The sequence below is a fragment of the Pleurodeles waltl genome, chromosome 3_1, assembly GCF_031143425.1.
Source record: "Pleurodeles waltl isolate 20211129_DDA chromosome 3_1, aPleWal1.hap1.20221129, whole genome shotgun sequence".
Taxonomy (NCBI): domain Eukaryota; kingdom Metazoa; phylum Chordata; class Amphibia; order Caudata; family Salamandridae; genus Pleurodeles; species Pleurodeles waltl.
Window position 1 is genome coordinate 786,323,832 of NC_090440.1, and position 25,450 is coordinate 786,349,281.

The following is a 25,450-nucleotide window of genomic DNA, read 5'->3' on the forward strand; positions in this document are numbered from 1 at the left end:
CTCAGTCATGGCGGTGGCGAAGATGGTGGTTCTGCCACACTGACTTTATAACTTGCAGAATTCTATCTGCCCCAGAATCTGGCCACTGTCAATGGGATGATGATGACACAGGGACTTGGAAAACAAAGTCTGTGCCATTACCTGTACACAACACAAAAAGCTGACATTTTTCCAAAGGCGATACATCACCCACCTTAACCCTGATATCTGGTAGAACAGTGTTTATTGGCAGCAACAACCAAACATCCGACATACACGCAGTGAGTCGTTACGTTGCATGTTGTGTTTGTCAAAAAATAAACAAAATCTACGCATGGACTTAAATCTCCAACAAAACAAACACTGTGGTTAAACATAGTTAATGAAACTTTTGTTATTTTACACTCCATCTGCCTTAGGGCACATCTTGTTATCAACCTTCATAAATATATTATGTTCCTCGCCTGTGTCCCAGTCTTAGCAGCATGTGTTTTAATACGGCCTTTTGGCTACATTAGTGCTTTTCAAGTACTCACTGTGTTAGCCCAGTGAGAAACATAAACGAGTTTGGTAAGCGTTTCATACTGATAACTGTGTGCACCCTGCATGGCTGAATCTGCATTTAATCTTTCAAAGGTTGATAAGTGAGTATAAATGTCTTGGCTAACGGTAACACCCGAACTTTACACTGCTGTAGATGTACAATAGCAACTGCTATTTAAAAATACATTATGATAAAGATAGCATAAACAATATCATTTTCGCTCACAGTATGTTCGTTAAAAACATTTTCAAAAAGTATTTAGAAAAAACAATAAAAAGTATTGAATAATTACGTTGCCTGTTAACACATAAAGTAAATGTACAAAGATTGAAATGGATGCAAACTATGGAAGAACTATTTATCTTTACACAGTGTATTATGCAAATTGTGTTTCCCAGACGGGAAGAGCATTTGTTTGAACAGACAGTGCACAATATAGAGAAAAAACTCATCAAAATTCGAGGTTACATAGCCTTGCGGCTCTATGAGCATGGTATGAATACTCCAACATAAATATAATAGACACAGCATGGCGCGGGTATCCTCGGGCACACCTTGCTCACACAGTGAAGTTTATTCCAAGAGAAATCCGCTCAGTGCTTTGGTTTTCCATGCCAGGGTCACTAGACTTGAACCAGATCCCACTGGGCATTAATGGCCATAAATGGTCCTCAAAGAGTAGGACCCTCCATTACCACTAGGAGGACAGGAGAGCTGCGTTCAAACTAAGATGTAGGTCTAGGTCCCAATATGGCCTGTACTGGCACTAAATGGGGCCTCCAGTGAGGTGCCAGGACCCCATGTATCATGTAGGTCCACCGGTAGCATTCAGGTGCCACACTCTAGGAGCCTTGTGCAGCAGAAGCACACACTTTATTACAATGAGGAACCGTTCTTGATTAAATGTGCAAAACAGCAACAAAGCAGCTAACCATATACAATGTACATCATATTTATTAAAGAAATAAATTCTCTATTTGATAAAATAGGTTGTTGATGCAAAGTGCTTATCATTTAAATAAAACATACACAGCTCTAAGTAACACCCAATGCCAAGATATGGCTTCTTTAGTATACATATGACAATTTTCCATCTAGGTTTATGCTCTATATCCATAAAGTGCCTTGAGTGTGCTTCATGAAGCACATTGTAATTTAAGTGAGGTCATTTTTAACAATACAGTCATGCAGGAGTCACGGTGCAGAAGAGGGGTCTGGGCCCAGCCCAGCATGCCCAGCATGACTGCTGCGGAGATCGTCCAGCAGGGTAGACGGACGGGTAACAGGGCATGCACAAAGTGACATTTCAAGGATGATGGCATGACAGTGGTGCCAGCAAGCGAGGTCCATCAGGAAGTTGTGGTGGTAGGTGGAGGCTGTAAATGTAATTTTGAATTTCAGCTTGAAGGCCTTGAGTGAGAGTGTGTTCAAACAATTATTGTGAGAATTAGAAAAGAGTAGGAAGCTATGTAGCTGGAAACCCAGGGAAATATAAAAGTGGTGGCTGTGGAGTTGGGGGCCAAACCTGGTTGAGATTAAGTCATTACTTGGGAAGCAGAGGGCAGAATTGAAATCGTGCCCTTTGCGAGAATTTCCAGAGCCTTGGCAAAATCTTATGCTGTGGATGTTTCCTGCTCTTTCCCAAAAAATACATCTTTGAAGCCCTTTGTTGCAATCTGATGACCTCCGGTGGACATTTGTAGTGGCGTTTGCCTATAATGGTTTTAACAATGCCCTACTCATTCTCAAATAAAATCCTGTGGTTTAGGCACCACACCCTAAGAAGGCAAGTATCTTTATGAGACTAAAGCCCATATTCATACTTTTTTAGCGACGCAGTTGCGTCATTTTCTGACGCAAAAGCGGCACAAACTTACAAAATACGATTTTATTTTGTAAGTTTAAGTCGCTTTGAGTCAAAAAATGACGCAAATGCGGCGCTAAAAAAGTATAAATATGGGCCTAAGCTCATACTGTAACTGCGGCGGCTCAGTGCTAACAGGTTTTGCTGTCCTCCAATAGACTAGCAACAGCCACTGTTACAAACATTATTCAACTACATCTGCTGCTTGACCTCGCAACAACAATCATATGATGTCCATGTTCTGCAAAGTCTTTGAGAATTTTTTGACCTTGAATGTAAAATGGCATGCCAAAATGTGCCTAATCCTTGTCTTGGGTAAGTTTATGATTTTGTTTCTTTGAATTGGGGACAGGGAAGAAATTATATAGCTTCACAGACACATGCATATTTTCAGCACAGAAGTTCAACATTTAATATTTCTGTTTTTAAATCAGAAATATGTTTTCAAGAGAGTCTAAAGAGCAATGGCACTGTTTTAAATTTCTGGAAGAGCTTGGCTTGTGTCCTGGAAATGTGTGATCCCAGGTACGTGACAACGTAATGAAATGTGCAATGGAAATACAGCTTTACAAAAGCAGACAATGCAAGTAAAGCACTTCAGAAAGATCCGATAAATGGCTGATGGCTGTTGCAGAGAAGAGAAGGGCTATTCTCGTGCATCGCCTGCCCTAAAGCGCTTCATGGTGACAAGTGATTACCTGCATATAAGCAAACATAAGTGCTTTCACTTTTAATCATTTTACAGCAAATCCTGTGTATCAACAAGCCCTCCTGATGAAGGTGGGCTCATAATTTTGGCTCATTGCCCGTGTAGTCGCCATTTAAACATTCAGGCCAAGGTTCCCCTTTGAGAATGACTTGTACTGTGGCCCAATCCCTTCAGTATAGATATGTGGCTGGTCGGCAGTGGGCGGGGTTTTGTGGACTTGTAGGTTGCCATTGGTGGTGCAGGGCTTGCATTTTTCTACTACGACCTCTAAGTCACCTAGAACGAAGGATCAGTCACAAGTCAGCTCTGCTGCATGAGGGATCTCTGAACACATTCCAGGTCACAGCCTATGAGTTGAGAGTGACATTCTTGAGATGGAAAAAACATCTTTCCTCTGGTCTAGCACAACGGAGTGGCTAATAATGAAATGTCCTTCAAGGTCAACACCTGAAGCAGTTAATAATGAGACATCCCATGCTTCCAACACCTTTCAATAACCTCAGTCGCAACAAAAGAAGATGGTATTGGAGTTGTGCACTACTTCTTGTTCTCCTGGCACTGGCTATTATTTATAAATAGAATATGTCACAGAGTACTCTTTCGATAGAGGACTTGGACATGGAACAAATGAAAACCTAATGAGCACCTCACTCTGTGAGAAAGACCAGCAGGATGGCAGCATTAACTCAGTTGGCACTCAGACCTTCGGTGTTGGGCTCATGCAAGGTGGTGTGGTCTCAGCACCTGAAATCATATGCATACAGTCACTGAAGAGTGCTCCACCAAAGTGTGTTGTGCAGAAGTCTTTGCTCAGGGGTTTTGATCTTTATCATGTGAACACGCTTCCGAACAGGATGTGAATGGTCCCCGGTGATAGGGCTCTGCTCCTCTCGCGTGCAGCTCACTTGGATATTGCATCCACAACCTGCTCCGATTTCATGGCGTCAGTCAGGAAACTGAGCTCGTTGCATAGTGTCTCATGCCTGTAAGCCATGCGGATCTGTGCAACGTTTGTCCTGGTAATGTCGTTTCCTTCCGGACCCTCTTTCAAGTAATTCACTCCCAAGAAGTGTCGTTTTTCCTGTTGGCAAATAAAGTTTCATTTAAAAAAAAACAATTGTTAGCAGCTTTCACGTCTACATATATCTGGTAAAGAAAATCTACACAATCAGCAAACTAGTTTTCTTGCAAATTGTAACTTAGTTTGATGTAAACATACTCAGCATTGTTATTTGTAAATCCCTGCCGCCTTCTGGGAACCATCAAAAATGTAAAGAATAAACCTTTCATTGTGCAAATTAAACTGTGACATTATATTTCACTCTCTCTCTCTCTCTCTCTCTCCCTCTCTCTCTCTATATATATATATATATATATATATATATATATAGAGTCATAACGTGGGGGGCAAGAAAAAAGGAGGGTCCCAAAATACTTTTTACTTCATGCAATGTCTATGGAGATTTTGAAGTTTTAAGACATGACTACAGTCCGAACCGTTGAACGGAACTATACCAAATTTGGTAAAAAGCTAGATCTTAGTACAGAAAAAGTGCTTTTTGTTATTTGGTTTAAATCTGTTCAGTAGTTTTGGAGTTATTAAAGGAAAAAGCAAATTGCATACCTCGGGGAACTAATCCTCCGCGGACCCATCCGCTGGGGAGCTGAACCCAAAAGCAAGGCCCTGATTGGCTGGCCGCAACTGGAAAAAAAATTGTGGCCTCCATTTTGTTTCTCGGCAGAGCTCCAGGAAGAAAATATGAATAAAAACCCAGATAAGGGGTCAGGATAGAGAGAAGGGACCTCTAAAAGGCAAAAAATTGGTCTTTTTTTGGGGGGGGGGCTGACCTGCAGATCCACCACAGTGCTCAGCGTGATCCCCAGGTGTAACTCTGCGATGGATCCGAATGCCCATTGGAAAAAAAATACAGCCACTCACACACCAAACCCCTGCTGCATGGGTTGGGTGCATGTATGGGGGAGTTGGTATTTATATATTACTTTACGTTAAAAAAAACAGAAATTCACTAAGAAAATCAAAGGTTACAGGGACGTTATAGTTAGGTTTACATTTTACACACAAAACCATAGATATTCAGAAGTTATAGTCCTACATATAATTATACTTATCTAAAGAAACCATAACTTGTGCACTTAAGTAAGTTATTGTTTATGAACGTCACTATATGTATACTATAACTGCTCAATTTCTATGGTTTTGTGTGTTTAAAATGTGAACCTAACTATAACATGCCTGTAACCTTTGATTTTATATATGTGTGTGTGTGTGTGTGTGTGTGTGTGCGCATGTGTGTGAACATTACTAATTGTAACCACATGTTCAAACTCAACAGTTGCAGGATAGCTGCAAATAGGATAGCAGTAACCTCTCTACCGTCTCATAAGAGGAAATTGAATTGATAAAGATATTGATTATTCATTAGCCACCGGCATTGCAGAAAAGCACTTTTACACATAATTTTGTGCAACAAGCTTGATCACCGTCTCGCAGAGGGTGAGTATAACAACACAAGGATGGATCATAGGACTACAACAGAAGCTCAAAGGAGTCTTTTCAAATATTTCAATATCAGTCCCTATTTGACTATACAAGGGAACGTTTCAGGGCAATGGAGGGTGGGAGGAGATGTTTTTTTTAAACGTGGTCTACTGCCAGATTTTCCAAATACAGTGGCTAAAAAGCAATTGGTTTTACTCTCATGTGTAAAAAGAGAATAATTAAATATTTTAATATTTCTTGAACTGACCCAGTACCCAGAGTGGAGAGCGGCGGCTCCACCATCCCCCAGACCATCTAGGTTTTTTGCTGTGAATCACAATTACAACATTAGATGCCCATGCGAGACCTTTGTGCCACCTCTGCCGTGCTTCTCTCTGTCCTCAGATTCTGGCAGGTAAGATGTGGTGGCCCGTCCTTCTGTTTACTGGCTGTGGTGGCTTGGAGTCATCTTCCCACTGCATTGCGCAAGATCCGATATCAATTGGCCTTCCGTAAAGCTCTAAAAACCTACCTATTTATATACTAATTGGGTGGCTTCTCTGCTTTCCCTAGCTTTCTGTATCTTAGCGCCAGATTAATTCCATGCCATGATAAAACAGTATATTGCCAACTCCCTTGCAATGAAGTTAAAGCCTTGCAAATGTTTTTGTTATGCCAACTAGGCACTAGAACCCAGATTCACAAAAAAGGAATACATCTGCACTGGTAGAGTGCAGATTTACTACTTTTTGCAATTCAGTCATGTCCAGCTGTATGTATGGAAACATATGCCAGTTACAGTTTTCCAGGCATACTTGTGGTAATGTTGTGTGGCATTTGTTCGCAGTGGTACTTACCCTGTGCATAATTGTACACACAACACAATTTCACACTGTGGGAAAGGCAGCCCCGCTGTGCACCTGCGCAACATTTTATATTTCTTTTAGTGTGGGTAAGTATTTTTCCTCCTGTAGAATTCCCTTTATCTACACTGATACAAAAGTTGTGGATTGTCCTGCACCCTTTCCCACCTTGGAAGGGGAATTGGTACAGCCCTTTGCTGGAGGAAATCTGATCATCTCCTGGGTGGTAAGGGGTCAGAAAGGAGATTTTCAATAGCCACAAGTTCACAAAATTATGGGTGTTCACAAAGTCTCAAGGCAATCCACACCCTGCTCCTTCCTCTTCTCTCTACTTTCATGGGGCTTGCTATTGCATAATTACACATAGCCCTGGACCAACATCATGCAGTATTATCGGGATTTATGCCTCCTTGGTATCCTTGTGCGGATCCATGACAGGCATAAAAGGCGCCATTTTAGACCATAAATGTATGTTTACAGCCAGAAATGGCTTTGTGAATCTGGCTTTACTAGTCTTCCTCAACCCATACGGGAGCGGTATGTGGACTCAGTTTGTTTTGAAATATAACCCCTTTCATTGACCTTCCATCACACCAGTCAAGTGTCAACGTCATTTTTAACAGGGGGGAGTAAGGATATAATTTCAGAGACAACGTTCGATGAAAGTATAAAATATATCAATTTTGCTCGATACTGTTTCAGAAGTCTACTTGACTGTGAAATTTCACTGAAATAAAAACGTTTTGGAGTGGGGTGTTTTCATAGGCATTTTTTCCCTTGAAAAACCTACTTCGTGCATGTAATTTTGCCTCCATTTTTAACTTTCCTAACTTAGTAAAACTGACAAAGTTAGAGATGTTTTGGAAAAGCTTCACGAAAGTGGCGAGGGTAGTATATTTACATTTTTATTGCAGTTGAAAAGCACTTTACATGAACATGTTTAATTTTTATTGACGTTGAAAGGCGCTTTACATGAACATGTTTTCTACCTACTGTACATAAGTTTTACTTTGACGATGAATAACTTAATAACTGCTCTTTCATACAGGAAAGCTCTTACCTTATCCGATAATCCACTTTGCAGAACACTGTTTCTGGCAAGTTCACACAAGTCACAGGTGCTTAGTTTCCACACTTGAGCTGCTATAGCAAATTCCTCCATCAAGGCTTCCTGTGAATTTAACAAAGTCACAACATAAGTGAAACTATAAACTATATGTTCTTTAAGTTAATCAGCACATAGTATCAAGCAGTGAAGTCACTCCCCATTACTATGTCATCTGTTTAATGGTCTTCATGTATCCTTCCTTCTTTCTCTCCTACTCCCGACTCCTAAGTTCCACTTTTCCCTTTTATGGTCCGGCTTGATGCACAGCTGTCACCAAACAATTATGTGAGCTTCACTAGAAAGGAGCTTTGGCTTCGCACACATGTTGGGAGCCAGGAGTACATATTTTGATTGGGCATATGTTGTGTGCTTTCCCAAAAAGAATACTTGCCTTCCACACAGCTGTGACCATTGTGTTTCTTTATCCAGCTGTCTGAGCTTCAAATTTCAGGGACATCCACGTGACATTGTAATGCTATTAAAGTGTCTTAGCTAGCTAGATAATTTATGGTGTTTTTCTCAGGCTTCAACACAGATGGGAGAAGGGCTGTCATTAACCTACTTAGATTTGAGGTCTGGCTTGGAAGAGCAACTGTCACTTGACCTGTCAACCTGCACCAATCGTTTCCATGCAAATATATATCTATTCCTATGCTATTTTTGTAATGCTTCATTTTACCATACAAAATTCCATTAAAGCCAGACCTATTGGCATTATCAATGCTTGCTGAAATTTGCTGTAGAATCTGAGGCTGAATTCCAGTGCTTCCTTTCTTCTACTAACCACTAAGCCTCACTTTGGATCACCTTCAACCAAACACACATGTTCTCTATACCTTTTCATTCATCCCAACATTGCAACTTTCCTTCAGCTTCACCATTTGCTGTGTTTTGGCTTCATCCCAAATTCTCCTAAATAAACTTCCATTTGCCCACTCCGCATAGAATATCTAAATGACCCATCTCACCATACTCATTTACCTCTTATTACTCTGTTCTTTCTCTCTAAGTTCCATAAATGTTTGGTTAATTTCAAGCTCTACTTTTAGCTTAACAACCCCTCCCCCTTCCAAAATGGATTTTGTTTGGTTCAATATATGGAAATTACTGTCACGTCTTCTCCTAGCCCCACTTCCAGGTGCTAATATAAAGTCTTCTCTCCTCTGTTCTAATTCTTCTCAACCTCTCCTGTTCTTATGAAGTAGGTGTTATTTTTGATATTCTTTCATCTCTGGATTGTTCTTTAATGACTATACAGACCTCTAGCCATTCCTGTTTGGTAGACTGGTGTGGCTCATCACTTCTATCCTTTCCTCTGATTTACGATGCCTGTATTAGGCCAATTTCTCTTGTCTATCTGCAGCACATCCTTCTTCTTGATTATTATGATCTCCTCATCTGTGTGCTGATAATTCACAGCATGTCTCTCCCTTTCATCATACCTTCTCTGACTGCCTTTTCCGCTCTTCAATTGTGGAAGTCTCCTCATTCTAGCCAGTTCTATGCCTTGTAAACAGAAAGCCTTTTCTTCGTGGCACTTCGCCACACCTATTGGCCATTTCTCCACCTATCTTTTTCATTTCCTCACCACCACCAGCCTGTAATGTTGACATCACTTTTGATTGCGTTTTATACTGTCTAACCACACTGCCTCTATTTCATGTTCTTGTTTCCTTCAGTTATTTAATCTCTATGGTTCATACCTTTTATACTCTTGCTCATGTGCTAATGAAACTTGCACAGCTGTCTAATCCATTGTTGTTTTTAGAAGCAAACAAGAGCTCAGACTGACTATTGAGCTACTTCTGTGAGACATTAAATCGTGGACAAGATGACCTAGTCAATGACGTTTTGATTTTTTTTGTCTTTTTTACATATAGTATTTGCTTGGATTCCCTTACCCCACCACAGGATTTTGGGAACATACTGTGTTGGCAAACTTTATCAGAACGTTGAGACCATTCTAAACTTTGGAGGAGAAAGTACTCTGTCGCAACAGTATACCCTCTCTGCCAAACTGAAGGTCAACCCACTACATTTAGAATCAGGTGGGCCTTTGGAATGTCAACTAAGGAGAATACTCCGTCTCCACCGCCAACATACACCACTGACGGTACAACAGAGTAGTGCCCATTTTAGATTTTGCCATTTGTCTGCCCGTCCTTTTTGGAGTGAGCAAACAAATGGAAAGTTTTCATTCTTCATCACTGCCAAGTAAAACCTGGCAGTAAGGAGCAGTGAAACCTACCAAATGACCCTCACACCATGGGAGAAAACTCCCAGGGGTCGTTACTTTTTTTTTATTTTCAAAAACAAAATCTCACTGTGAGATTTTGTTTTTGAAAATTAAAAAACAAAGTTGAAAGTTTGGTGTACAGCTCCTTCAGATTGTTGGAGCTGTCCGTCAAACTTTAAATGAATGTACAGGAACCAATGTAATGGTGCTTCCAGGAAATGCAAGAGCTATCTGCTGGACATCTCTAAAGTTGGTGGGCGTTGTACCCCCACGCTGGTGGGTGTAAAGTACTCTACCATGATGATAGTAAATAATCCTTCCATCTAACTGTAAATCAGACCGTTTGTATGAATACATTTGTGAGAGATTAGCCTCAACCGTATATTGTTAAATGGAGTATTGTTTTGTGGGTTTATCACATTGCCTCTCAATGCTTAATGTATATGTATAGTAATTTAAACCCATATGTATATGTATAGTAAAGTATACCCACTCTTGTGCATTTGCCCCAAAATAAACAAGGACTAGAATTAGAGCACTTTGTGAACCTAGTCCATAGGTGGTGATTTTGGATGAATGTATGAATTCAAAACATTTGCACATTTTTGTTGTGCTATAATTACAAAAAGTTAATATCTTGGCAATCTGTACCTTAGAGTCTGCTTTTTTAATCTTCCTTTTCACCTGGAAACATTCTGGTAATTTTGAGCCACATGTTAACCCAAGAAACGTGACATAGTTTAAATCACTTAGACCATATCACGATTATTAAACAGTCAACAACTACAGACTATGATATACATCAAATGTTTAACCCCTTGGGTGCCCGGGACATAACGGGTACATCCTGGGCAGCACTGCTCGGGTGCCCAGGACATAACTGTTACGTTCTTGTATGGGCCCTCAGGGGAAGCGCTAGCGCTCCCCCGTTGGCCTGGCCCTCCTCTCCCATGGACAGAGATGGAAGGGGAAATTGCTTCCCCTTCCATCACCGCCCTCCCCACACCCCCACAGTGATGTCTGATGATGTCAGCGCACAATTGCGCACTGACCTCATCAGAGGCCGCCCCCACTGTGCTGGAAGCTGAGCTTTGCATTTCCCTTCCTATCCTGGGGCTGGGGATGGCACAGAGACAAGAAAGGAAAGGAAAGGCCTTTCCTTTCATGCCTCTGTGAGCATTTCTGCAGCCCAATCGTGAAGCAATCGGGCTGCAGAAATGCCCACTAGACACCAGAGATGTTTTTTGTTGTTGTTTTTTTTACTACTTATGTATGAGGGAAGCGGCCCCTTTGGCAAGGGCCGCTCCCCGGGGGGTAATATATTATAGGCCTTTTCTGCCCCCCTGGGGGCAGATCAGCCTATTGTAACTAGGTCAATGTGTCCCCAGGGGGAACAGAAACCACTAGAGACCAGGGATGTTTTCTTTTACTACTTATGTATGAGGGGAGCTGCCCCTTGAGCAAGGGTCGCTCCCCTGGAGGGCAATTATTTATTAGGCCATTTCTGCCCCCCTGTGGGCAAATCGGCCTATTGTTATTAGGCCGATCTGCCCACAGGGGGGTCAGAAACCTCTAGACACCAGGGATATATATTTTTTTGTTTACTTTTTTACAGGAGGGGACCGCCCCTTAGGCAAGGGTCGCTCCCCTGCGGGGCGGGGGGGATTGTCTTTAGGCCATGGCCTATTTTTATTAGGTCAATCTGCCCCCAAGGGATGAAGAAACCACTAGACACCAGGGATTTTTTTCAGGTCAATTTCTCACAAGGAGAGCGACCCCTTAGGCAAGGGTCGCTCCCCTGGGGGAGCAAATTTATTTAAGTCCATTTCTGCCCCCCTTGGGGATAGATCAGCCTATTTTAATTTGCTCGATCTGCCCCCAAGGAAGGCAGCAACCACTAGGCACCAGGGATTTTTATTTTTTTTTTTTTTACAGATGGGGAGCGACCCCTTAGGCAAGATTCACTCCCCTGGGAGGGGGTAATTTTATTTTAGGCCATTTCTGCCCCCGTTGGGGGCAGATTGGCCTATTTTTCTTATGCCAATCTGCCCCAAGGGGACAGAAACCACTAGACACCAGGGATTTTATTTACAACAATTTCACGCAAGGGGAGCGACCCCTTTGGCAAGGGTAGCTCCCCTGGGGGGAACATTTATTTTAAGCTATTTCTGCCCCCCTTCGGGCAGATCAGCCTATTTTTATTAGGCTGATCTGTCCCCAAGGGGGGCAGAAACCACTAGGCACCAGGGACTTTTATGTTTTTTAATTGTTTACAGATGGGAAGGCGAACCCTCAGGCAAGGGTCGCTTCCCTGGGGGGCAAATTTATTATAGGCCATTTCTACCCCCCATGGGGGTAGATTGGCCTATTTCTGTTAGGCCCATCTGCCCCAAGGGGGAACAGAAACCACTTAGGCATCAGGGATTGGTGTGTGTGTGATTTGTTTGGGGGGCAGCCCCTTGGGCAAGGGTCACTCCCCATGGGGGCACATTACTGTTGCCCATTTCCACCCCTCGTGCGGGCAGATCAGCATATTTTTTTTGTAAGACCCATCTGCCCCCAAGGGAGGCAGAAAGCCCACAGAGACCAGGGAAGATTTTTTTCAAAAAAGAGAGTGGGGGTATAGCCATACCCCCACCCCAAATAAATGGGGAAAAAGTTGTTCTGCCTACCGGTGGGTAGATGGGGCAATTACCCCCGGTCCCAACGGCAAGCAAGAGGACATTTGATTATTTGGGTTCTGGTTTTACATTTGGGCCATGAGAGCTTGTCTCAAAATCATCCCACCTGGAATGGTGGGGGCTGCACTTTTTGGACTTTGGGACGCTGCCATGTAGAAAAATCTACGAGACCTAGACAAATCTGAAAACTAAACATCTGGGTGAGTCCAGGTTGGTGTGCTTCTCATGCACCCCAAACCATTTTCTTACCCACAATGCCCTGCAAACCTCCAACTTTGCTTGAAATCACACATTTTTGTGATGGAACCTTCCAGAATCTGCAGGAATCCACAAAATTCCTACCACCAGCATTGTCCCTTCAATACCAATAAAATTTCTGCCCCACTTGTCAGCCTAAAAATGTTTTTTTTTTCAAACGGCCCTTTTGGACCTACTTTGGTATCCCCTCATTTTCGATATGTTTTTGGCCCTTCCCTGTCACAGGCACTTGGCCGACCTACACAAGTGAGGTATCATTTTTACCGGGAGACGGAGGGGAACGTTGGACGGTAGGAAATGTGGGCCTGTGTGGTGATCCCACACAGAAATGTGGGAGAATTTTGATTTTTTTTTAGCTAAATTTGAGGTTTGCTGAGGATTCGGAGTAAGAAAACATTGCAGGATCCACGCGAGTGCTCCCTGGACTCCCTCGGTTGTCTAGTTTTCCGAAATGTTTGGATTTGGTTGAGCTCCCTAGATGGCTGCGGAGTCCAGGACCAAAAATGCAGGTGCCCCCCCCAGCAAAAACAAGTAGTTTTGTGTTTGATAATTTTGATGAGTCCACATAGTATTTTGGGGCATTTCCTTTCGTGGGCATTAGGCCACCCAAACAAGTGAGATACCATTTTTATCGAGAGACCTGGGGGAACATTGGGTAGATGGAAGCTTGTGGCTCCCCTCAGATTCCAGAACTTTGCAGCACCGAAATGTGCCACATTTTGAGGTTTGCTAAGGATTCTGGGTAACAGAACCTGGTGAGGGCACCACAAGTTACTCCATCCTGGGTTCCCCGAGGTGTCCAGTTTTCATAAATGTCCAGGTTTGCTAGCTTTTCCTAGGTGCCGGCTGAGCTATAGGACAAAATCCACAGCTAGGTACTTTGCAAAAAACATTTTCTTTGGGAAAATATGATCCTTCCACGTTGTGGTTTGGGGCCTTTCCTGTTGCGGGCACAAGGTCTACCCACACAAGTGAGGTACCATCTTTATCAGGAGACTTGGGGGAATGCTGGGTAGAAGGAAATTTGTGGTTCCTCTCAGATTCCAGAACTTTCTGTCACAGAAATGCGAGAACAAAGTGTTTTCTTTGCCAAATGTTGAGGTTTGATAAGGATTCTGGGTAATAGAACCTGGCGAGAGCCCCACAAGTCACCCCATTCTGAATTCCCCTAGGTGTCTAGTTTTCACAAATGTATTGGTTTGCTAAGTTTCCCTAGGTGCCGGCTGGGCTAGAGGCCAAAATCCACAGCTAGGCACTTTGCAAGAAACAGGTCAGTTTTCTTTGGGAAAATGTGATGTGTCCACGTTGCATTTTGGGGCATTTTCAGTTGCGGACACTAGGCCTACCCACACAAGGAAGGTACCATTTTTATCGGGAGACTTGGGGGAATGCTGGGTAGTAGGATATTTGTGGCTCCTCTCAGATTCCAGAACTTTCTGTCACCTAAATCTGAGGAAAAGGTGTTTTTTTGGGCCAAATTTTGAGGTTTGCAAAGGATTCTGGGTAACAGAACATGGCGAGAGCCCCACAAGTGACCCCATTCAGAATTCCCCTAGGTGTCTAGTTTCCAAAAATGCATAGGTTTGCTAGGTTTCCCTAGGTTCCAGTTGAGCTCGAGGCCAAAATCCACAGCTAGGCACTTTCCAAAAACACGTCAGATTTCAATGTAAAAATGTGATGTGTCCATGTTGCGTTTCCTGTCGTGGGCATTAGGCCTACTCACACAAGTGAGGTACCATTTTTATCGGGAGACTTGGGGGAACACAGAATAGAAGAACAAGTGTTATTGTCCCCTGTCTTTCTCTACAATTTTTCCTTCCAAATGTAAGACAGTGTGTAAAAAAGACGTCTGTTTGAGAAATGCCCTGTAATTCATATGCTAGGATGTGGACCCCAGAATTCAGAGGTGTGCAAATAGCCACTTCTTCTCAACACCTTATCTTGTGCCTATTTTGGAAATACAAAGGTTTCCTTGATAACTATTTTTGACTCTTTATATTTTACCAAATAAATTGCTGCATACCCTTATACAAAGAAAACCCATTGCAAGGTACAGCTCATCTATTGGCTCTAGGTACCTAGGGTTCTTGATGAACCCACAAGCCCTATATATCCCCACAACCAGAAGAGTCCAGCAGACGTAACGGTATATACGTCTATACATATACGTTTTGAAAATTTGACATCACAGGAAAAAGTTACATAGTAAAACGTGGAGAAAAATTGCTGTTTTTTTATGTCAATTTCAATATATTTTTATTTTAGCTGTTATTTTCTGTAGGAAATCCTTGTAGGATCTACACAAATGCCCCCTTGCTGAAGTTAGAATGTTGTCTGATTTTCAGAAATGTTTAGCTGTTCAGCATCCAGCTGGTTTCACACCCATTTCTGTCACTAGCTGGAAGGAGGCTAAAAGCACAAAAAATAGTAAAAATGGGATATGTCCCAGTAAAATGCCGAAATTGTGTTGAAAAATGTGGTTTTCTGATTCAAGTCTGTCTGTTCATGAAAGCTGGGTAGATGGTGATTTTAGCACCACAAACCCTTTGTTGATGCCATTTTCAGGGGAAAAAACACAAGCTTTCTTCTGCAGCCCTTTTTTCCCATTTTTTTTTATTTAAACAAAACTTTCACTGTATTTTGGCTAGTTTCTTGGTATCCTCCAGGGGAACCCGCAAACTGTGGGTATCTCTAGAATCCCTAGGATGTTGGAAAAAAAGAACGCACATTTGGCATGGGTAGCTTATGTGGACAAAAAAAGACAAAAACTTATGAAGGCCTAAGTGCGAACTGCCCCAAATAGTCAAAAAAGGCCTGGCACCTGAGGGGGAAAAGGCCTGGCAGCGAAGGGGTTAAAGAGTATAAGAAAATGGAGGCAGTCATGAGTTAGACTTGGTTTTAGTGAGGGAAAAGGTCAGCTCCCCGTAATGTTAGATGAAACAAGCTCACAGAGTGAAAAAAGGCGAGAATGTGGTGGGCAATCCTGGTTCTTTTATCCCAGGAAATGCAACAATTCTGACATTAAGGTAATTTGAAGGGAAAGTGTATACTCTGAGGTTAGGCGAAGAAGGGCAGATGACCGGAAGTTAGAGTAGTTTTGAGACCTACCTTGGTGTAATGGAACTGCATGGGGTCATCTGTGGAGAGGGAGACCATAAGACCTTTGTACAAGAATTCCCGCAGCGGATTTTTAGAGTACTCCAGGAAAAGGCTGTTGTTGCTGAGTGGAGACATGGCAATTGGGATCTGGGCGAGGTAGTACAGGTACTGGAGAACTGGACTCTGCAAACACATAACAACAATCATGCTTATTAACAGAGACAAGGCTAACAGCAAGTAACTGTTCGTGCTTTCGGAAGCCAGGGAATGCGGCCAAGAACAAGAAATAGATTCCAGTGCCTTGTGCATAAAAGCGTTCCCAGCGACACAGCACAATATTTGTAAGACCCTGTGTAAGGAAATGCCTCCTTGGCATGGTTGCCCCCTGACTTTTTGCCTTTGCTGATGCTATGTTTACAATTGAAAGTGTGCTGAGGCCTGCTAACCAGGCCCCAGCACCAGTGTTCTTTCCCTAACCTGTACTTTTGTATCCACAATTGGCAGACCCTGGCATCCAGATAAGTCCCTTGTAACTGGTACTTCTAGTACCAAGGGCCCTGATGCCAAGGAAGGTCTCTAAGGGATGCAGCATGTCTTATGCCACCCTGGAGACCTCTCACTCAGCACAGACACACTGCTTGCCAGCTTGTGTGTGCTAGTGAGGACAAAACGAGTAAGTCGACATGGCACTCCCCTCAGGGTGCCATGCCAGCCTCTCACTGCCTATGCAGTATAGGTAAGACACCCCTCTAGCAGGCCTTACAGCCCTAAGGCAGGGTGCACTATACCATAGGTGAGGGTACCAGTGCATGAGCATGGTACCCCTACAGTGTCTAAACAAAACCTTAGACATTGTAAGTGCAGGGTAGCCATAAGAGTATATGGTCTGGGAGTCTGTCAAACACGAACTCCACAGCACCATAATGGCTACACTGAAAACTGGGAAGTTTGGTATCAAACTTCTCAGCACAATAAATGCACACTGATGCCAGTGTACATTTTATTGTAAAATACACCACAGAGGGCACCTTAGAGGTGCCCCCCTGAAACTTAACCGACTGTCTGTGTAGGCTGACTAGTTCCAGCAGCCTGCCACACCAGAGACATGTTGCTGGCCCCATGGGGAGAGTGCCTTTGTCACTCTGAGGCCAGTAACAAAGCCTGCACTGGGTGGAGATGCTAACACCTCCCCCAGGCAGGAGCTGTGACACCTGGCGGTGAGCCTCAAAGGCTCACCCCTTTGTCACAGCCCAGCAGGGCACTCCAGCTTAGTGGAGTTGCCCGCCCCCTCCGGCCACGGCCCCCACTTTTGGCGGCAAGGCTGGAGGGAACAAAGAAAGCAACAAGGAGGAGTCACTGGCCAGTCAGGACAGCCCCTAAGGTGTCCTGAGCTGAGGTGACTCTGACCTTTAGAAATCCTCCATCTTGCAGATGGAGGATTCCCCCAATAGGGTTAGGATTGTGACCCCCTCCCCTTGGGAGGAGGCACAAAGAGGGTGTACCCACCCTCAGGGCTAGTAGCCATTGGCTACTAACCCCCCAGACCTAAACACGCCCTTAAATTTAGTATTTAAGGGCTACCCTGAACCCTAGAAAATTAGATTCCTGCAACTACAAGAAGAAGGACTGCCTAGCTGAAAACCCCTGCAGAGGAAGATCAGAAGACGACTACTGCCTTGGCCCCAGAAACTCACCGGCCTGTCTCCTGCCTTCCAAAGATCCTGCTCCAGCGACGCCTTCCAAAGGGACCAGCGACCTCGACATCCTCTGAGGACTGCCCCTGCTTCGAAAAGACAAGAAACTCCCGAGGACAGCGGACCTGCTCCAAGAAAGGCTGCAACTTTGTTTCCAGCAGCTTTAAAGAACCCTGCAAGCTCCCCGCAAAAGGCGTGAGACTTGCAACACTGCACCCGGCGACCCCGACTCGGCTGGTGGCGATCCAACACCTCAGGAGGGACCCCAGGACTACTCTAAGACTGTGAGTACAAAAACCTGTCCCCCCTGAGCCCCCACAGCGCCGCCTGCAGAGGGAATCCCGAGGCTTCCCCTGACCGCGACTCTTTGAATCCTAAGTCCCGACACCTGGGAGAGACCCTGCACCCGCAGCCCCCAGGACCTGAAGGACCGGACTTTCACTGGAGGAGTGACCCCCAGGAGTCCCTCTCCCTTGCCCAAGTGGAGGTTTCCCCGAGGAACCCCCCCCTTGCCTGCCTGCAGCGCTGAAGAGATCCCTAGATCTCCCATTGACTTCCATTACAAACCCGACGCTTGTTTCTACACTGCACCCGGCCGCCCCCGCGCTGCTGAGGGTGAAATTTCTGTGTGGACTTGTGTCCCCCCCGGTGCCCTACAAAACCCCCCTGGTCTGCCCTCCGAAGACGCGGGTACTTACCTGCAAGCAGACCGGAACCGGGGCACCCCCCTTCTCTCCATTCTAGCCTATGCGTTTTGGGCACCACTTTGAACTCTGCACCTGACCGGCCCTGAGCTGCTGGTGTGGTGACTTTGGGGTTGCTCTGAACCCCCAACGGTGGGCTACCTTGGACCAAGAACTAAGCCCTGTAAGTGTCTTACTTACCTGGTTAACCTAACAAATACTTACCTCCCCTAGGAACTGTGAAAATTGCCCTGTGTCCACTTTTAAAACAGCTATTTGTGAATAACTTGAAAAGTATACATGCAATTTTGATGATTTGAAGTTCCTAAAGTACTTACCTGCAATACCTTTCGAATGAGATATTACATGTAGAATTTGAACCTGTGGTTCTTAAAATAAACTAAGAAAAGATATTTTTCTATATAAAAACCTATTGGCTGGATTTGTCTCTGAGTGTGTGTACCTCATTTATTGCCTATGTGTATGTACAACAAATGCTTAACACTACTCCTTGGATAAGCCTACTGCTCGACCACACTACCACAAAATAGAGCATTAGTATTATCTATTTTTACCACTATTTTACCTCTAAGGGGAACCCTTGGACTCTGTGCATGCTATTCCTTACTTTGAAATAGCACATACAGAGCCAACTTCCTACATTGGTGGATCAGCGGTGGGGTACAAGACTTTGCATTTGCTGGACTACTCAGCCAATACCTGATCACACGACAAATTCCAAAATTGTCATTAGAAATTGATTTTTGCAATTTGAAAAGTTTTCTAAATTCTTAAAAGACCTGCTAGGGCCTTGTGTTAGATCCTGTTTAGCATTTCTTTTAGAGTTTAAAAGTTTGGTAAAAGTTTGAATTAGATTCTAGAACCAGTTTTAGTTTCTTAAAAAGTATTCCAACTTTTAGAAGCATAATGTCTAGCACAGATGTGAATGTGGTGGAACTCGACACCACACCTTACCTCCATCTACAGATGAGAGAGCTAAGGTCACTCTGTAAACTAAAGAAAATAGCAATGGGCCCCAAACCTACCAAAGTACAGCTCCAGGAGCTTTTGGCAGAGTTTGAAAAGGCCAACCCCTCTGAGGATGGCAACTCAGAGGATGAAGATAGTGACTTGGAGGGAAATTCCCCCCCTCCAGTCCTACTTAGGGAGAGCAGGGCTTCTCAAGCCCTGACTCCACAAATAATAGTCAGAGATGCTGGTTCCCTCACAGGAGGGACCAACAACTCTGAAATCACTGAGGATAACTCCAGTGAAGAGGACATCCAGTTAGCCAGGATGGCCAAAAGATTGGCTTTGGAAAGACAGATCCTAGCCATAGAGAGGGAAAGACAAGAGATGGGCCTAGGACCCATCAATGGTGGCAGCAACATAAATAGGGTCAGAGATTCTCCTGACATGTTGAAAATCCCCAAAGGGATTGTAACTAAATATGAAGATGGTGATGACATCACCAAATGGTTCACAGCTTTTGAGAGGGCTTGTGTAACCAGAAAAGTGAACAGATCTCACTGGGGTGCTCTCCTTTGGGAAATGTTCACAGGAAAGTGTAGGGATAGACTCCTCACACTCTCTGGACAAGATGCAGAATCTTATGACCTCATGAAGGGTACCCTGATTGAGGGCTTTGGATTCTCCACTGAGGAGTACAGGATTAGGTTCAGGGGGGCTCAAAAATCCTCGAGCCAGACCTGGGTTGACTTTGTTGACTACTCAGTGAAAACACTAGATGGTTGGATTCAAGGCAGTGGTGTAAGTAATTATGATGGGCTGTACAATTTATTTGTGAAAGAACACCTGTTAAGTAATTGTTTCAATGATAAACTGCATCAGCATCTGGTAGACCTAGGACCAATTTCTCCCCAAGAATTGGGAAAGAAGGCGGACCATTGGGTCAAGACAAGGGTGTCCAAGACTTCAACAGGGGGTGACCAAAAGAAAGGGGTCACAAAGACTCCCCAGCAGAAGGGTGATGAGACAACCAAAACTAAAAATAGTAAAGAGTCTTCTACAGGCCCCCAAAAACCTGCACAGGAGGGTGGGCCCAGAGCCTCTTCACAAAACAATGGGTACAAGGGTAAAAACTTTGATCCCAAAAAGGCCTGGTGTCATAGCTGTAAACAGCATGGACACCAAACTGGAGACAAGGCCTGTCCCAAGAAAGGTTCCACTCCAAACTCCCATCCAGGTAACACTGGTATGGCTAGTCTCCAAGTGGGATCAACAGTGTGCCCAGAGCAAATCAGGGTCCACACTGAAGCTACTCTAGTTTCTGAGGGTGGGGTGGATTTAGCCACACTAGCTGTCTGGCCGCCTAACATGCAAAAATACAGACAGCAACTCTTAATTAATGGGACTAGAATAGAGGGCCTGAGGGATACCGGTGCCAGTGTCACCATGGTGACAGAGAAACTGGTTTCCCCTGGCCAATACCTGACTGGAAAAACTTACACAGTCACCAACGCTGACAATCAGAGAAAAGTACATCCCATGGCAATGGTTACTTTAGAATGGGGAGGGGTCAATGGCCTGAAGCAGGTGGTGGTCTCCTCAAATATCCCAGTGGACTGTCTGCTTGGAAATGACCTGGAGTCCTCAGCATGGGCTGAGGTAGAGCTAAAAACCCATGCAGCAATGCTGGGTATCCCTGAACTGGTGTGTGTGAAAACAAGAGCACAATGCAAGGCACAGGGTGAAAAAGTAGAGCTGGAGTCTGGAAAAATGGCCCAGCCTACCAAGAGAACAGGAAAGTCAGTTGGGAAACCAACTGCAACACAGCAAAAGAAAGGGAACCTCTCTTCTCAGGAAGAAGTTCTGCCCTCTGAGGGAACTGAGCCTTTGGAGCTTGAACCTTATCAGGTTGAGCTCTTAGGCCCAGGGGGACCCTCAAGGGAAGAGCTGTGTAAGGGACAAGAAACCTGTCCCTCTCTTGAAGGCCTTAGGCAGCAAGCTGCTGAAGAGTCCAAAGGCAAGAAAAATGGAACACATAGGGTCTATTGGGAAGATGGGCTCCTGTACACTGAGGCCAGAGACCCCAAACCTGGTGCCACTAGGAGAGTGGTAGTGCCTCAGCTGTTCAGAGAGTTCATCCTAACATTGGCCCATGACATTCCCCTTGCTGGACATTTGGGACAAACCAAGACGTGGGAGAGGTTAGTCAACCACTTCTACTGGCCCAATATGTCCAACATGGTTAAGGAGTTTTGCCTCTCCTGCCCCACCTGTCAAGCCAGTGGTAAGACAGGTGGGCACCCAAAGGCCCCCCTCATTCCACTTCCAGTGGTGGGGGTGCCCTTTGAAAGAGTGGGTGTGGACATAGTTGGTCCACTGGAACCTCCCACAGCCTCAGGAAATATGTATATCCTGGTGGTAGTGGATCATGCTACCAGGTATCCTGAAGCTATTCCCCTTAGGTCGACTACTGCCCCTGCAGTAGCCAAGGCCCTCATTGGTATCTTTACCAGAGTGGGTTTCCCTAAGGAGGTGGTGTCTGACAGAGGTACCAACTTCATGTCAGCATACCTAAAGCAGATGTGGAATGAGTGTGGAGTGACTTATAAATTCACTACACCATACCATCCACAAACTAATGGCTTGGTTGAGAGATTCAACAAGACATTAAAGGGCATGATCATGGGGCTCCCAGAAAAACTCAAAAGGAGATGGGATGTCCTCCTGCCATGTCTGCTTTTCGCTTACAGGGAGGTACCACAGAAGGGAGTAGGGTTCTCACCCTTTGAACTTCTGTTTGGTCATCCTGTAAGGGGACCACTTGCCCTTGTTAAAGAAGGCTGGGAGAGACCTCTCCATGAGCCTAAACAGGACATAGTGGACTATGTACTTGGCCTTCGCTCCAGAATGGCAGAGTACATGGAAAAGGCAACCAAAAACCTTGAGGCCAGCCAACAGCTCCAGAAGTTTTGGTATGACCAAAAGGCTGCACTGGTTGAGTTCCAACCAGGGCAGAAAGTCTGGGTTCTGGAGCCTGTGGCTCCCAGGGCACTCCAGGACAAATGGAGTGGCCCTTACCCAGTACTAGAGAGGAAGAGTCAGGTCACCTACTTGGTGGACCTGGGCACAAGCAGGAGCCCCAAAAGGGTGATCCATGTAAACCGCCTTAAGCTCTTCCACGACAGGGCTGATGTCAATCTGTTAATGGTAACAGATGAGGATCAGGAGGCAGAGAGTGAACCTCTCCCTGATCTTCTGTCATCAGACCCAAAAGATGGTACAGTAGATGGAGTGATCTACTCAGACACCCTCTCTGGCCAACAGCAAGCTGATTGTAGGAGAGTCCTACAACAGTTTCCTGAACTCTTCTCCTTAACCCCTGGTCAGACACACCTGTGTACCCATGATGTGGACACAGGAGACAGCATGCCTGTCAAGAACAAAATCTTTAGACAGTCTGACCATGTTAAGGAAAGCATCAAGGTGGAAGTCCACAAGATGCTGGAATTGGGAGTCATTGAGCGCTCTGACAGCCCCTGGGCTAGCCCAGTGGTCTTAGTCCCCAAACCTCACACCACAGATGGAAAGAAAGAGATGAGGTTTTGTGTGGACTACAGAGGGCTCAATTCTGTCACCAAGACAGATGCTCATCCAATTCCAAGAGCTGATGAGCTCATTGATAAATTAGGTGCTGCCAAATTTCTAAGTACCTTTGACTTGACAGCAGGGTACTGGCAAATAAAAATGGCACCTGGAGCAAAAGAAAAGACAGCATTCTCCACACCTGATGGGCATTATCAGTTTACTGTTATGCCCTTTGGTTTAAAGAATGCCCCTGCCACCTTCCAAAGGTTGGTGAATCAAGTCCTTGCTGGCTTGGAGTCCTTTAGCACAGCTTATCTTGATGATATTGCTGTCTTTAGCTCCACCTGGCAGGATCACCTGGTCCACCTGAGGAAGGTTTTGAAGGCTCTGCAATCTGCAGGCCTCTCTATCAAGGCATCCAAATGCCAGATAGGGCAGGGAACTGTGGTTTACTTGGGACACCTTGTAGGTGGAGGCCAAGTTCAGCCACTCCAACCCAAGATCCAGACCATTCTGGACTGGGTAGCTCCAAAAACCCAGACTCAAGTCAGGGCATTCCTTGGCTTGACTGGGTACTACAGGAGGTTTGTGAAGGGATATGGATCCATTGTGACAGCCCTCACTGAGCTCACCTCCAAGAAAATGCCCAAGAAAGTGAACTGGACTGTGGACTGCCAACAGGCCTTTGACACCCTGAAACAAGCAATGTGCTCAGCACCAGTTCTCAAAGCTCCAGATTATTCTAAGCAGTTCATTGTGCAGACTGATGCCTCTGAACATGGGATAGGGGCAGTTTTGTCCCAAACAAATGATGATGGCCTTGACCAGCCTGTTGCTTTCATTAGCAGGAGGTTACTCCCCAGGGAGCAGCGTTGGAGTGCCATTGAGAGGGAGGCCTTTGCTGTGGTTTGGTCCCTGAAGAAGCTGAGACCATACCTCTTTGGGACTCACTTCCTAGTTCAAACTGACCACAGACCTCTCAAATGGCTGATGCAAATGAAAGGTGAAAATCCTAAACTGTTGAGGTGGTCCATCTCCCTACAGGGAATGGACTTTATAGTGGAACACAGACCTGGGACTGCCCATGCCAATGCAGATGGCCTTTCCAGGTTCTTCCACTTAGAAAATGAAGACTCTCTTGGGAAAGGTTAGTCTCATCCTCTTTCGTTTGGGGGGGGGTTGTGTAAGGAAATGCCTCCTTGGCATGGTTGCCCCCTGACTTTTTGCCTTTGCTGATGCTATGTTTACAATTGAAAGTGTGCTGAGGCCTGCTAACCAGGCCCCAGCACCAGTGTTCTTTCCCTAACCTGTACTTTTGTATCCACAATTGGCAGACCCTGGCATCCAGATAAGTCCCTTGTAACTGGTACTTCTAGTACCAAGGGCCCTGATGCCAAGGAAGGTCTCTAAGGGATGCAGCATGTCTTATGCCACCCTGGAGACCTCTCACTCAGCACAGACACACTGCTTGCCAGCTTGTGTGTGCTAGTGAGGACAAAACGAGTAAGTCGACATGGCACTCCCCTCAGGGTGCCATGCCAGCCTCTCACTGCCTATGCAGTATAGGTAAGACACCCCTCTAGCAGGCCTTACAGCCCTAAGGCAGGGTGCACTATACCATAGGTGAGGGTACCAGTGCATGAGCATGGTACCCCTACAGTGTCTAAACAAAACCTTAGACATTGTAAGTGCAGGGTAGCCATAAGAGTATATGGTCTGGGAGTCTGTCAAACACGAACTCCACAGCACCATAATGGCTACACTGAAAACTGGGAAGTTTGGTATCAAACTTCTCAGCACAATAAATGCACACTGATGCCAGTGTACATTTTATTGTAAAATACACCACAGAGGGCACCTTAGAGGTGCCCCCTGAAACTTAACCGACTGTCTGTGTAGGCTGACTAGTTCCAGCAGCCTGCCACACCAGAGACATGTTGCTGGCCCCATGGGGAGAGTGCCTTTGTCACTCTGAGGCCAGTAACAAAGCCTGCACTGGGTGGAGATGCTAACACCTCCCCCAGGCAGGAGCTGTGACACCTGGCGGTGAGCCTCAAAGGCTCACCCCTTTGTCACAGCCCAGCAGGGCACTCCAGCTTAGTGGAGTTGCCCGCCCCCTCCGGCCACGGCCCCCACTTTTGGCGGCAAGGCTGGAGGGAACAAAGAAAGCAACAAGGAGGAGTCACTGGCCAGTCAGGACAGCCCCTAAGGTGTCCTGAGCTGAGGTGACTCTGACCTTTAGAAATCCTCCATCTTGCAGATGGAGGATTCCCCCAATAGGGTTAGGATTGTGACCCCCTCCCCTTGGGAGGAGGCACAAAGAGGGTGTACCCACCCTCAGGGCTAGTAGCCATTGGCTACTAACCCCCCAGACCTAAACACGCCCTTAAATTTAGTATTTAAGGGCTACCCTGAACCCTAGAAAATTAGATTCCTGCAACTACAAGAAGAAGGACTGCCTAGCTGAAAACCCCTGCAGAGGAAGATCAGAAGACGACTACTGCCTTGGCCCCAGAAACTCACCGGCCTGTCTCCTGCCTTCCAAAGATCCTGCTCCAGCGACGCCTTCCAAAGGGACCAGCGACCTCGACATCCTCTGAGGACTGCCCCTGCTTCGAAAAGACAAGAAACTCCCGAGGACAGCGGACCTGCTCCAAGAAAGGCTGCAACTTTGTTTC

At 45.2% G+C, this 25,450-nt stretch overlaps 1 protein-coding gene across 2 annotated transcripts in view; it reads right to left on the reverse strand.

The window, feature by feature from the left end:
• Positions 1-206: 206 nt before the first annotated feature.
• Positions 207-25,450, reverse strand: part of AMPD3 (adenosine monophosphate deaminase 3) — a 101,517-nt gene continuing 76,273 nt past the window's right edge. For both annotated transcript variants that reach the window (XM_069223619.1, XM_069223618.1), the window contains exons 13-15: positions 15,851-16,024; positions 7,520-7,630; positions 207-4,177 (exon numbers count right to left, since the gene is read on the reverse strand). In XM_069223619.1, the coding sequence (XP_069079720.1) occupies positions 3,998-4,177; positions 7,520-7,630; positions 15,851-16,024 (465 nt within the window). In that variant the 3' untranslated portion in view covers positions 207-3,997. The remainder of the gene's footprint in view (positions 4,178-7,519; positions 7,631-15,850; positions 16,025-25,450) is intronic.